The sequence below is a fragment of the Mustela putorius genome, unplaced genomic scaffold, assembly GCF_011764305.1.
Source record: "Mustela putorius furo isolate JIRA1106 unplaced genomic scaffold, ASM1176430v1.1 tig00003834_pilon_pilon_pilon, whole genome shotgun sequence".
NCBI classification, from domain to species: domain Eukaryota; kingdom Metazoa; phylum Chordata; class Mammalia; order Carnivora; family Mustelidae; genus Mustela; species Mustela putorius.
The window spans coordinates 108,495,083-108,507,896 of record NW_025421987.1 but is presented as its reverse complement, the minus strand read 5'-3'; the positions used below and the strand labels follow the sequence as shown (position 1 = coordinate 108,507,896).

Below are 12,814 nucleotides of genomic sequence, written 5' to 3'. Positions count from 1 at the left end.
ATCTAACAAAACATCTAATCCTCCAAGTAGCTGACATTTAACAGATTTTTAACTGATTTAACTCATTCTGAATCTCTAAAGGATCCCCTAACTAAACAAAAATCTAAACTTTTAGTTTACTCCAACACCTTCTTCTGTACATGCTAACTTCTGGTGAAATATAAATGAGAAATTCACACAAAATTTGTGTGAAACAATACCTCTAGATATTAAAAGAAAAAAATCCAATCTGTATCATTAACGATACATGATTTCTGATAGAGGAAAAGATGCATTCAGTGCGTGTCTAATAGATTTTTTTTATTACACCAGGGATTGGCAAACTTTTTCTGGAATGGGCTACATAGTAAATATTTTATGCTTTGTGAGCCACATGGTCTCTACCTCAACTATGGAACTCTGTTGCATCACGGAAGGAACCACAGATAATATGTACATGAAAAAATGTGACTATGTTCCAATACAACCTTATTTACAAAACCAGGGGCCTAGTGGACTTGGCCTATCGACAATGGTTTGCAGCCCTCCATTAGCAGTGCACTTAATATTACAAAGCTAGTTAGTGAAGGAGCCCAACTTCAAACCCGACTATGACTCCAAAGTCCCTGTTCTATCATCCATTCATCTTCAAATGGAGATGAATCTTGTAGTTCTAATTTTCTGTTTACTCCACAAAGACCTGCCACCAAGAATAATCTTTGAACATGGTAGATTCAAAAGATATCGGATAAAAAATTACACAGCCACAAAACAAAGCTTACCCCATAAGGACATTAAGAACTGTGACACCCCACCATAAAACCAGAGTATTACTGATCTAAGTCTTACTTATTTTGTTTCTGGTACAAAGTTGCCAGTGCCTCAAGTTCACGAGCAATATGGGGATGTTCCACACCATAAGCATTTTCGGAGATTTCTAAGGCCTGTTTATACAGCTGTTCCGCATTGCCAAACTTCTTCCACTGCACGTACACACTTGCTAGTTGGTGGAGGGACTGAGCTACTCTTGGGTGATCTGGATCTAAAGCTGTTTCTCGAATTTCTAGAGACCTCTGCAAAGGCACCACAGCCTAGCGGGGGGAAGAAAAGGTTAAAGGCCAGTACCAGTAAGTGAGATGCTATACGATCTGCAGTCTCGTTAGCACAACAAATGAAGGCGACACTAACTCCTAGCAAGGAGAGAAAAGCCAACCAGGAAAAACTTACCCCTGCCTCCGACTCCCTGCTGGAGTTACCTGACTGAGGAGGCCTAGATCCTTGAGAAATCGCCCCAGGGTTTCATAAAGGTCAGCCAAGCAAATCATGTTCTCCTCGCCTTCGCAGCTTTTCTCATACTGCTTCAATGAATCAAAGTATTCTGCTGCCATTGCGCTTTTGTCTTTGCCAACAAACTGCCAGTAACTCAGCAACTCCGCAAAATGTCCTCTGTTTCAACCAAAAAATGTAATTTAATGAAAAACAAGCTTTAAAACCCACTACTGAATGAAAATGCCAGAATTCACGTCGGGCTACTGATGCTTCATTAGCAGGCAGGTAGAGCATAGAGGGAGATAAGACTGTACTCTGACTCTGTGTACATCCTCTGTGTCCATCCCTTCCTAGTTGTGGGGTGCTGAGCAGGTAGTCTGACCTCTTATGCCTCATCAACCTTATCTGCAGAAGGGGGGGTCACCAACCCGATCTGCCTCAGGTGCTACTATAAGCAGATGACAGCAGATAGCAAGTACTCCATAATGCTGGCTGCTGTCACTACACTTACAAAAACATCCCATTCTGAGTGGGAGACCTCACACTGCCTTCTTTCCCAATTAGCTAAATGCTACAGCTGAACCTAATTCCATCTGTCCCTCCTGGCCCACTTAGATGTCCCTCTTTGCCAGCTGCTTTCTGCTCTAAATCTCATTTTTATTATAGCATTATGGAGGTGGTTTGGTAATTTATTTATTTTGTGAGACATAATTGACATCCAAATTTATTAGCTTCGGGTGTACAACTCATGATTTTATATTTGTATATACAGTAGTCTGCCTTTGCCCCGGTTTCCCTTTCTCCAGTTTCAGTTAGTGGCCATCAACCACGGTCTGGGAGCAGATGCTCCTCCTTTGACGTAAGGTCAGAAGATCAATAGGAGCCCGTGGCTTCAGCACAAGGCTTACTCCATTCACCTCACTTCATCTCATCACTGGGACATTTATCATCTCACATCATCACGAGAAGAAGGATCAGTCCAGTAAGATATTTTGAGAGACAGACCACATTCATATAACCTTTATTATAGTATATTGTTATAATTATTCTATCTCATTATTAGTTATTGCTGTTAATGTCTTATTATGCCCAATTCACAAATTAAACTTTATCACAGGTACGTATGTACAGGGAAAGACAATATATATAGGGCTCAGTATTATCTGTGGTTTCAGACACCCACTGAGGGCCTTGGAAAGTATCCCTCCAAACTACTGTATGGCAAAATGATCACCAGAGTAAGTCTAATTAACGTCTGTCCCTGTACATAATTGTAATACCTGTTAAAGGATTTTTTTTTATTGTGATGAGAACTTTTAAGACCTACCTTCTTAGCAGCTTTAAAATATGCAATACAGAATTATCAACTATAGTCTCCATGCTGTACACTACATCCCCAAGACTTATTTATGACTGGAAGTTGTTACTTTTCTATTCCTTTTACCCACTTTGCCCACTCTGACAATTTCTAATCTCTTCTCTGCACCAAGGGCATGTTTGACTTTTGTTTTTGTTTTTTAGATTCCAGATATAAGTGAGATCATATAGTATTTGTCTTTCTCTAGCTTATTTCACTTAGCGTAATGTCCTAAGGATCCATCCATGTTGTTGCAAATGCCAAGATTTTGTTCTTTTTTATGGCTGAATAATATTCCATTGTTTGTATGTAATGTGCACATTTATACACACACACACATCTTCTTTATCCATTCATCTATCAAGGGACACTTAGGTTGTTTCCTATTTTGACTATTGTAAATAATGCTATAATGAACATGGGGGTGCATATATCTTCTCAAATTATTGTATTTGTTTTCTTGAGATAAACAGCAAGAAGTGAAATTGCTGGGTCATATTGCAGTTCTAGTTAAAAATTTTTAAGGAACCTCATACTGTTTTCCACAGTGGCTGTCCCAAATTACATTCCTACCAATAGTACATGATCCCTTTTCTCTACATCCTTGCCAGCATTTGTTATCTCTTGTTTTCTTGGTGATAGTAATTCCAACAGGTGTGTGATGATATCTCATTTTAATTTTTAATTTGTATTTCCCTGATGACTAGTGATGTTGAACATCTTTTCATGTATCTGTTGGCCATCTGAATGTCTTTTTAGAAAAATGTCTATTCAGATCCTCTGCCCATTTTTTTTTTTAAAGATTTTATTTATTTATTTGACAGAGAGAGATCACAAGTAGGCAGAGAGGCAGGCAGAGAGAGAGGAGGAAGCAGGCTCCCTGCTAAGCAGAGAGCCGGATGCGGGACTCGATCCCAGGACCCTGAGATCATGACTTGAGCTGAAGGCAGGGGCTTAACCCACTGAGCCACCCAGGCGCCCCCCTCTGCCCATTTTTAAATCAGATTCTTGTTATTGATTTGTAGTTCTTTATATATTTTGGATGTTAACCCCTTTGCAGATATACGATTTGCAAATATTTTCTCTCATTCAGTCAGCTACCTTTCCATTTTGTTTATGGTTTCCTTTGCTGTGCAGAAGCTTTCTTAGTTTGATGTGATTCCACTTGTTGATTTTGCTTTTGTTGCCTTTGCTTTTTGTGTCAGATACAAGAAATCATCACCAAGACTAATGTCAAGCAGTTTACTGCCTATGTTTTCTGGGAGTTCTATGGCTTCAGGTCTTATATTAAAGCTAAATTTAAAATGCCATTTTTCTTTGTTATACCAAATAACCACTTAACTCTGTTTCTTTTTTTTTTTTGCATAAGGTATTCTACAAATAAGTTTCTTACCTTTTATAAAGATTTTGAGACACAAAGAGATTGAGAAGGCAATCATGCAACTTCTGTTTACTTCCCTGCTGCTGAAAAAGCCAAGGGAGCTCATCTGCACTTCTCCAAGTCACTCGGTCCTGACTGTCAGAATGGAAAGGACAACACTCAGTAATACCTTCCAACAAGGAGATTACCCCCAAAGTCTTCAGACAAATGTTGAAGGGAGAAAAATGTGTTTGGCATCTATCTCCAACTCTTTAAATATAATCAATACTGAGAAAATTAGGTCAAAATCAGAAACTCTAAGAAATAATCTAAGAAAATAAATACAGTGATATCAGGAACACTCATCAAATTCTCAAGGTGTTTTCCTAAATTTGAGCTTTAAAAAAAAAAATCAACGCAAATATATACACACGGTATACAGACACACACATATTTTTGAACGATTAAACTGGAATAAATAATAAAATGATCTTATATTGATTTCATGTAAGTTTAAATCTTTAGGATGATATTAAAAGACTTACATAATAATCTCTTGTTCTTTTGACATTAACAGGGGAGATGAATAAATCTTTTCTATAATAATTAAATTTTTATACATTAAGTTATAAGCAAAGGAAGAGAGAAGTAAAGACAGGGGTAAAACAAGTTGCAGAAGAATAATACGGACATTCATAATACCTTAGCTGCATGGTGAAATAGTTGATTAGCTTTTGCCTACATGAAGAAACAATGGCTGGATCATCCATGTATTCCAGTCTTACTGTTTCCCAAGCCTGGGAAGAAAAAGAAAAAATGTTGCAGTTTATTTTCTGTAAGTCCCCATATATCTAAAAATTAATTTATAAACAAGAATTTGTAATTATTTTAATTTTACAGATGTATAATAGAGATGGCAAAAGACTTTTAAAATTCAGGATTTGTTTATGTGATAAACTGATAAAGAATAAAAATCTCCTGGAAGCACTTAAAACACAATTTAATTTAAACTTCTAGTTACTGCAGTAAAAATTATCAGAAATGTAGACTGAAAAAGTACTGGACAGACTATATTTAAGCAATACACAATAGAGAAAGACAAGCCTGTGAAATTACAAACCTAGTACACCTGCAAATATAACGCAGCATACTCCCATGAAAGACTTCATTCACATTTGTATACATATAAGTCAACCACGGCATTGCAGATGGATAAGAATTATACCATTTGATAGTATTTACTACTACATACTAGACGTCATGCCTAGGACCTTACTAGGATCAAGAATCTGTCGATTCACTTCACGACCTCTGTAGTAGGCTAGAAAAATCTGCCCAAAGCTTACAGAATTTACCCAAGGTTACAGAGCTGTTAGCTGTGAAGAGCCAAATTGTGAACTAAGGCATGCTCACTTGATGAGCCCAAGCTCTTAAAACATAAATAATGACACCAGCAATCAATAATACATACAATTGAAAAAAATATTTTTTCCTCTTTCAGAAAGAAACTGCTTTTTAAAGAATTTTAAGTCCCTCTTTATCCCCAGTTTCAGTTTCTGCAGCCTTAGCTGCCCGTGGGCAACTGGGATTTGAAGGGGGATGATCCTCCTTTGATAAATAGTCAGAAGGTCCATATGATGTAATGCTAGATCACAGTGCCCACATCATTCGCCTCACTTCACCTCATCAGGTAGGCATTTTACCGGTAATCTCACTCATTACAAGAAGGGTGAGTGCACTATAATGAGATATTTTGAGAGAGACCACATTCACATAACTTGGGAGTACAGTATATTGTTACAACTGTTCTGTTTTATTATTATGTTTGTTAATCTCTTACTATCCCTAAATTGAAAATTTAACTTTATCATGAGTATGTACTTAAAGAAAAAACATAGTGTATATGGGGCCTGGTACTATCCCGGTTTCAGGCATTAACTGGGGGTCTCAGAAGGTGTCCGCTGGGGATAAGAGGGCACTGCTATAATAGTCATTTCATAAAGGTACTTCATAAAAATGTTAGCCCAATTTTACATTTTTTTTTTTAAGATTTTATTTATTTATTTGACAGAGAGAGATCACAAGTAGGCAGAGAGGCAGGCAGAGAGAGAGAGGAGGAAGCAGGCTCCCTGCTGAGCAGAGAGCCTGATGCGGGACTCGATCCCAGGACCCTGAGATCATGACCTGAGCCGAAGGCAGCGGCTTAACCCACTGAGCCACCCAGGCGCCCCCAATTTTACATTTAATCTAAAATCAGTGCAAAAAATTTGGTAATGCCAAATTTCAGATTTCAATTTTGTCTTATAGTTGAAACATTTAAAATAGCATGATGTATGATGGCTTTTAAAATTTTTTTTACTTTTTAATTTAAATTCAACTAATTAATATATAATGTATTATTAGCTTCAGAGGTAGAGGTCAGTGATTCTTCAGTCTTTTTTTTTAATGTTATATTAGCCACCACACAGGACATCATTAGTTTTTTATGTAGTTTTCCATGATTCATTGTTTGCAAATAATACCCAGCGCTCCATGCAACACATGCCCTCCTTAATACCCATCACCGGGCTAACCAACCCCTGCCCCGGCAAACCTTCAGCTTGTTTCCCGAAGTCCATAGTCTCTCAAGGCTTGTCTACTCCTCCAAATTTCCCCACTTCATTTTTCCCTCCCTTCTCCTAATGTCCTCCATGCTATTCCTTATGTTCTACAAATAAGTGAAACCATAGGATAACTGACTTTGCTTATTTCACTTAGCATAATCTCCTCCAGTTCTATCCATGTTGATGCAAATGTTGGGTATTCATCCTTTCTTGGCTGAGTAATATTTCATTGTATATATAAATCACGTCTTCTTTATCCATTTGTCTGTTGAAGGGCATCTCGGCTTCTTCCACAGTCTGGCAATTATGGACATTGCTGCTATGAACATTGGGGTGCATGTGGCCCTTCTTTTCACTACGTCTATATTTTGGGGGTAAATACCCAGTAGTGCAATTGCTGGGTCATATGGTAGCTCTATTTTTAACTTATTCTGGAACCTCTACACTGTTTTCCAAGGTGGCCATACCAACTTGCATTCCCACCAACAGTGTAGGAAGGTTCCCCTTTCTCCATAACCTCTCCAACATTTATTGTTTCTTGCCTTGTCAATTTTTGCCATTATAATTGGGGTAAGGTGGTATCTCAATGTGGTTTTGATTTGGATTTCCCTGATTGTTAATAATGATGAACATTTTTTCATGTGTCTGTTAGCCATTTTATATCTTCTTTGGAGAAGTGTCTGTTCATGTATTCTGTTTCAGTCTTGGTAGTTTGTAGGTTTCTAAGAAGGCATCCATTTCTTCCAGGTTTAATTTACAGGCATATAGCTGTTGATAATTATTTCTGATGATTGTTTCTATTTCCTTGGTGTTAGTCAACATCTCTCCCCTTTCATTCATAATTTTATTAATTTGGGTCCTTCTCTTCTCTTTTGGGTAAGTCTGGCCAGTGGTTTATTGATCTTATTAATTCTTTCCAAGAACCAACTTCATTGATTTGCTCTACTGTATTTCTGGTTTCTAATTCATTGATCTCTACCCTAATTTTAATTACTTCTCTTCTCATGCGTGGCTAAGGCTTTATTTTTGTTCTTTCTCTTTTCTCCAGTTCTTTAAGGTATCAACTAAATTTGTGTATTTGGGATTTTTCTTTTTTCTTTTCTTTTCTTTCTTTCTTTCTTTCTTTTTTTTTTTTTTTTTGAGTGAGGCTTGGATGGCTATGTATTTCCCCCTTACAACTGTCTTTGCAGTATTCCATATGTTTTGCACTGACATGTTTTCGTTCTCAACGGTTTCCAAAAATTGTAGAAGTTATTTTTTGATTTCCTGATGACCCAAACATTCTTAAGCAGATGGTCTTTAGCTTCCAAGTGTTTGAATTTCTTCCAATTTTTTTCTTGTGACTAAGCTCCAGTTTCAAAGCATCATGGTCTGAGAATATGCAGGGAATAATCTCAATCTTTTGGTATCAGTTGAGACCTGATTTGTGACCCAGTCTGTGGTCTATTCTGTAGAGTTTTATGTGCATTCAAGATGAATGAGTATTCTGCTATTTTAGGGTGGAATGTTCTGTATATATCTACGAGGTCCAGTTGTCCTGTGTATCATTCAAAGCTCTCATATCTTTGTTGATTTTCTGCTTAGATGATCTGTCTATTGCTGAGAGTGGAGTTTTGAGGTCTCCTACTATATTATTATCAATACGTCTCTTTATTTTGGTTAACAGCTAGCTTATGTAGTTGGCTGTTCCCCTGTTGGGGGTATAGATGTTCCCCAATTTTAGATCTTCTTATTGGATAGACCCTTTAAGAGTGATATAGCGTCCTTCTGTATCTCTAACTACAGTTTCTAGCTTAAAATTTAATTTGTCTGGGGACGCCTGGGTGGCTCAGTTGGTTGAGCAGCTGCCTTCGGCTCAGGTCATGATCCCAGCGTCCTGGGATCGAGTCCCGCATCAGGCTCCTTGCTCAGCGGGGAGCCTGCTTCTCCCTCTGCCTCTGCCTGCCATTCTGTCTGCCTGTGCTCGCTCTCTCCCCACCCCCTCTCTCTGATAAATAAATAAAATCTTTAAAAAAAAATTTAATTTGTCTGATATGAGAATTGCTACCCCAGCTTTCTCTTGAGGTCCACTGGCATGAAAAATGGTTCTCCATTGCTTCACTTTCAGTTTGGAAGTATCTTTAGGCGCAAAGAGTCTCTTGTAGACAGCATATGGATGGGTCATGTCTTTTTATCCAATCTGCAACCCTGCACTGTTTCATGGGAACATTTAGGTAATACACTTTGAGAGTGATTATTGAAAGATATTATTTTATTGTTATTATGTTGCCTGTGAAGTCCTTGTTTCTATAGATTATCTCTGTAAATTTCTGTTCTGTCACTCTTGGGGTCTTTCTCCTTTTATAGGACTCCTTTAATATTTCTTTCAGGGCCAGCTGGGTGGTCACATATTCTTTCAGTTTGTACCGGTCTTGGAAGCTCCTTGTCTCTCCAGCCATTCTGAATGACAGCGTGTCTGGATAAAGTATCCTTGGCTGCATATTCCTCTCACTCAGTACCCTGAACATGTCTTGCCAACCCTTTCTTGCTTACCAGGTCTCTCTAGACAGGTCTGACATTTTTCTGATGTTCCTCCCTCTGTATCTAAGAAATCGCTTCCCCCTCACTGCTTTCAAGATTATTTCCTTGGATATAAGATTTGTAAATTGTACTATTATATGTTGTGGCATTGATCTGTTCTCATTGATCTTGGGAAGGGCCCTCTCTGCCCCTAACACATGAATGCTTCTATCCTTCCCCAGATTAGGGAAGTTCTCAGCTACAGTTTGCTGAAATATATCTTCTAGACCTCTCTCTCTTTTCACCCATTCAGAGATCCCAATAATTCTGATATTGGAATCTTTCATTGAGCCACTATTCTCTCTCAGTTCAATACCCTGGTTTTATTCTATTTATTTATTTATTTATTTATTTATTTATTTGACAAACAGAGATCACAAGTAGGCAGAGAAGCAGGCAGAGAGGGAGAGAGGAGGAAGCAGGCTCCCTGCTGAGCAAAGAGTCTGATGCAGGGCTCAATCCCAGGACCCTGGGATCATGACCTAAGCCGAAGGCAGAGGTTTTAACCCACTGAGCCACTCAGGTGCCCCTTGATACCCTGGTTTTAATTTGTTTTTCCCATGCCACCTCAGTTACCTTCTTTTCTATCATCTTATCCTCTGGCTCACTAATTTGTTCTTCTGTTTCATTTACCCTGGCAGAGTATCCAGTTTAGAGTGCATTTCATTCATGGCATTTCTAAATTTTACCTGATTAGATATAATTTCTGCCCTTACAGATTATATATTATCATTAATATTTTTCTCAAGCCTAGATATCACCTAGATAATTGTTACTCTGAAGTCAATTTCTGACATCTTGGTTATATCCATATCCATTAGTTCTGTGGCAGAGGCCTCAATCTCTGAATCTTTCCTGTGTTGGGGGTTCCTCCCCTTAGTCATTTTGTTGAGGGGTGGTTAGGGGAATGTACAGAGAGTCCAAATTAATGACCACAACCCAAGCAAGATGTACCTGTTTTACAGGGACCTTAAAGTTGTCCCCTCCTGTTCTTCTAGTCTGTCTTTCGGGGAGGGCTCTGCTGCACTGTTACTCAGGCAACCCTATTTGGACAGAGTTGACTTGCCCCCTGTGGGGGAGTGATAGGCTCAGTGAAAACCCGTTTTGGGGGGCTTTTGCTCTGTACCAGTTTTCCGCATCTCTTCCAAGAGTCAGAGAAGAAGGGTCCATATCTCTCTGTCTCGGAACAGAGAGATCACAGTCTGCTCTCCATTGAGCTCTCCAGGCCACACTGTATCCCTCTCGGTCTGTGCTGCTAAATACCACAGCGTCCTGGGTTCTGTGCCCTACAGCAGCACTCCCAGCCCTTGCTCCCAGGGCCAGGCACGTCTCTGTTCTTTGTGCTTCTAAAACCATAAGCCACCCCCATTTGCAAGTACGCCCCAGTAGCTTCAGATTTTAGTCTGGGGGGCTGCCCTAAAGTCCCTTCCCTGACACTACCAGTTTGGGAGTCTGAGCTCAGTCCCCAGTGTGGGAAGCTTTTGTGCTCTGGCACAAGTTCCCGGAGGCTCCCTCTCCTTCCATTTATCTTTCAATATCGCCCACAGAATCATGGCTCCCCACTTCATACCTCAAGACCAACTGCCAGAGATATTCTGTTTGTAGAGACCCAGATATATCTTCTTACATCTCAGGCTGATTTCATGGGTGTTCAGAATGGTCTGAGAGATATCTAGCTCAATTCAGGGAACCAGCTGAAATAGGATCCCCTACTCCTCCACCACCTTTTTTCTTGATTCTTCAGTCTTATATAATAATGAGGGTTCAATACATCATGTGCCCTCCTTAATGTCCATCACCCACTTACCCCATCCCCCCATCCTCTCCCCTCCAGCAAACCTGTTTGTTTCCTACGATTAAGATCTCTTATGGTTTGTCTACATCTCTGATATTGTCTTGTTGTATTTTTCCTCTCTTCTCCACTGATCCTCTGCTTTGTTTCTTAAATTCCACATATGAGTGATATTATGCAATAACTGTCTTTCTCTGATTGATTCACTTCACTCGGCATAATATCCTCTGGTTCCATCCACGTCATTGCAAATGGCAACATTTTATCTTTTTGATGGCTGAATAGTTTTCCATCACACACACACACACACACACACACACACACACACAAACACTCCACATCTTCTTTATCCATTTATCTGTCAATGGACACCTGGACTCTTTTCGGAGTTGGGCTATTGTGGACATTACTGCTGTAAACATTTGGGTGCACGTGCCCCTTCGGATCACTATATTTCTATCTTTGAGGTAAATACCTAATAGTGCAATTTCTGGGTCATAGAGTAGCTCTGTTTTCAACTTTTTGAGGAAAATCCATACTGTTTTCCAGAGTGGCTGCACCTGCTCACATTCCCACCAACAGTGTAAGAGGGCTCCCCTTTCTCAGCATCCTTGCCAACATCGGTCATTCCTTGATTTCTTAATTTTAGCCATTCTGACTGGTGTGAGGTGGTATCTCAATGTGTGGTTGTTTGTTTGTTTGTTTTAGATTTTATTCATTTATTTGTCACAGAGAGCGCACAAGCAGAGAGAGTGGGAGGCAGAGGGATAAACAGGTTCCCCAATAAGAAAGGAGCCCGATATGGGACTTGAAGTGCAGGACCCTGGGATCATGACTGGAGCCGAAGGTAGACGCTTAACCCACTGAGTCACCCAGTCACCCAAAAACCACCCATGTGCTTTTGATTTGTATTTCCCTGATACTGAGTGATGTGGAGCATTTTTTCATGTGTCTGTTGGCAATCTGTATGTCTTCTTTGCAGCGAAATGCTCTACCCTTGAGCTATACCCCCATGTATGTCTTCTTTGGAGAAATGTCTGTTTATATCTTCTGTCCATTTCTTGACAGGATTATTTGTTCTTTGGGTGTTAAGTTTGGTAAATTCTTTACAGATTTTGGATACAAATTCTTTATTTGATAAGACATTTGCAAATAACTTCTTCCATTTTGTCAGTCACATTTCAGTTTTGTCAACTGTTTCCTTTGCTGTGAAAAGCTTTTTATCATCATGAAGTCCAACAGTTCATTTTTACTTTTGTTTTCCTTGCCTTTAGAGATATCTCTAATAAGAAATTGCTTTGGCTGAGGTCACAGAGATTGCAGTCTATATTCTCTTACATTAAGGTCTTTCATCCATTCTGAGTCTATTTTTGTGTATGGTGTAAGAAAATGGTCCAGTTTCATTCTTCTGCATGTGGTGTCCAATTTTCCAACACCATTTGTTGAAGAGACTGTCTTTTCCATTGGATATTCTTTCCCGCTTTGTCAAAAGATTAGTTGACCACAGAGTGAGGGTCCACTTCTGGGGTCTCTATTCTGTTCCATTGATATGTGTCTGTTTTTGTTCCAGAAGCATACCATCATCCCGATTACATCTTTGTAATAGAGCTTCAAGGGGTGCCTGGGTGGCTCAGTGGGTTAAAGCCTCTGCTTTCGGCTCAGGTCATGATCCCAGGGTCCTGGGATCGAGCCCCACATCGGGCTCTCTGCTCAGCAGGGAGCCTGCTTCCTCCTCTCTCTCTGCCTGCCTCTCTGCCTACTTGTGATCTCTGTCTGTCAAATAAATAAATAAAATCTTTTAAAAAAAAAAAGTAATAGAGCTTCAAGTCTAGGATCGTGATGTCACTAGCTTTAGTTCTCTTTTTTAACATTTCTCTGGCTGTTCAGGGTCTTTT

General features: G+C 39.4%; 1 protein-coding gene across 4 annotated transcripts in view; it reads right to left on the bottom strand.

The window, feature by feature from the left end:
* Positions 1–12,814, bottom strand: part of NPHP3 (nephrocystin 3) — a 50,566-nt gene that overhangs the window by 8,389 nt on the left and 29,363 nt on the right. For all 4 annotated transcript variants that reach the window (XM_045088911.1, XM_004762496.3, XM_004762495.3 and 1 more), the window contains exons 18-21: positions 4,668–4,762; positions 3,999–4,121; positions 1,236–1,425; positions 829–1,070 (exon numbers count right to left, since the gene is read on the bottom strand). In XM_045088911.1, coding sequence (XP_044944846.1) covers positions 829–1,070; positions 1,236–1,425; positions 3,999–4,121; positions 4,668–4,762 — 650 coding nt within the window. The remainder of the gene's footprint in view (positions 1–828; positions 1,071–1,235; positions 1,426–3,998; positions 4,122–4,667; positions 4,763–12,814) is intronic.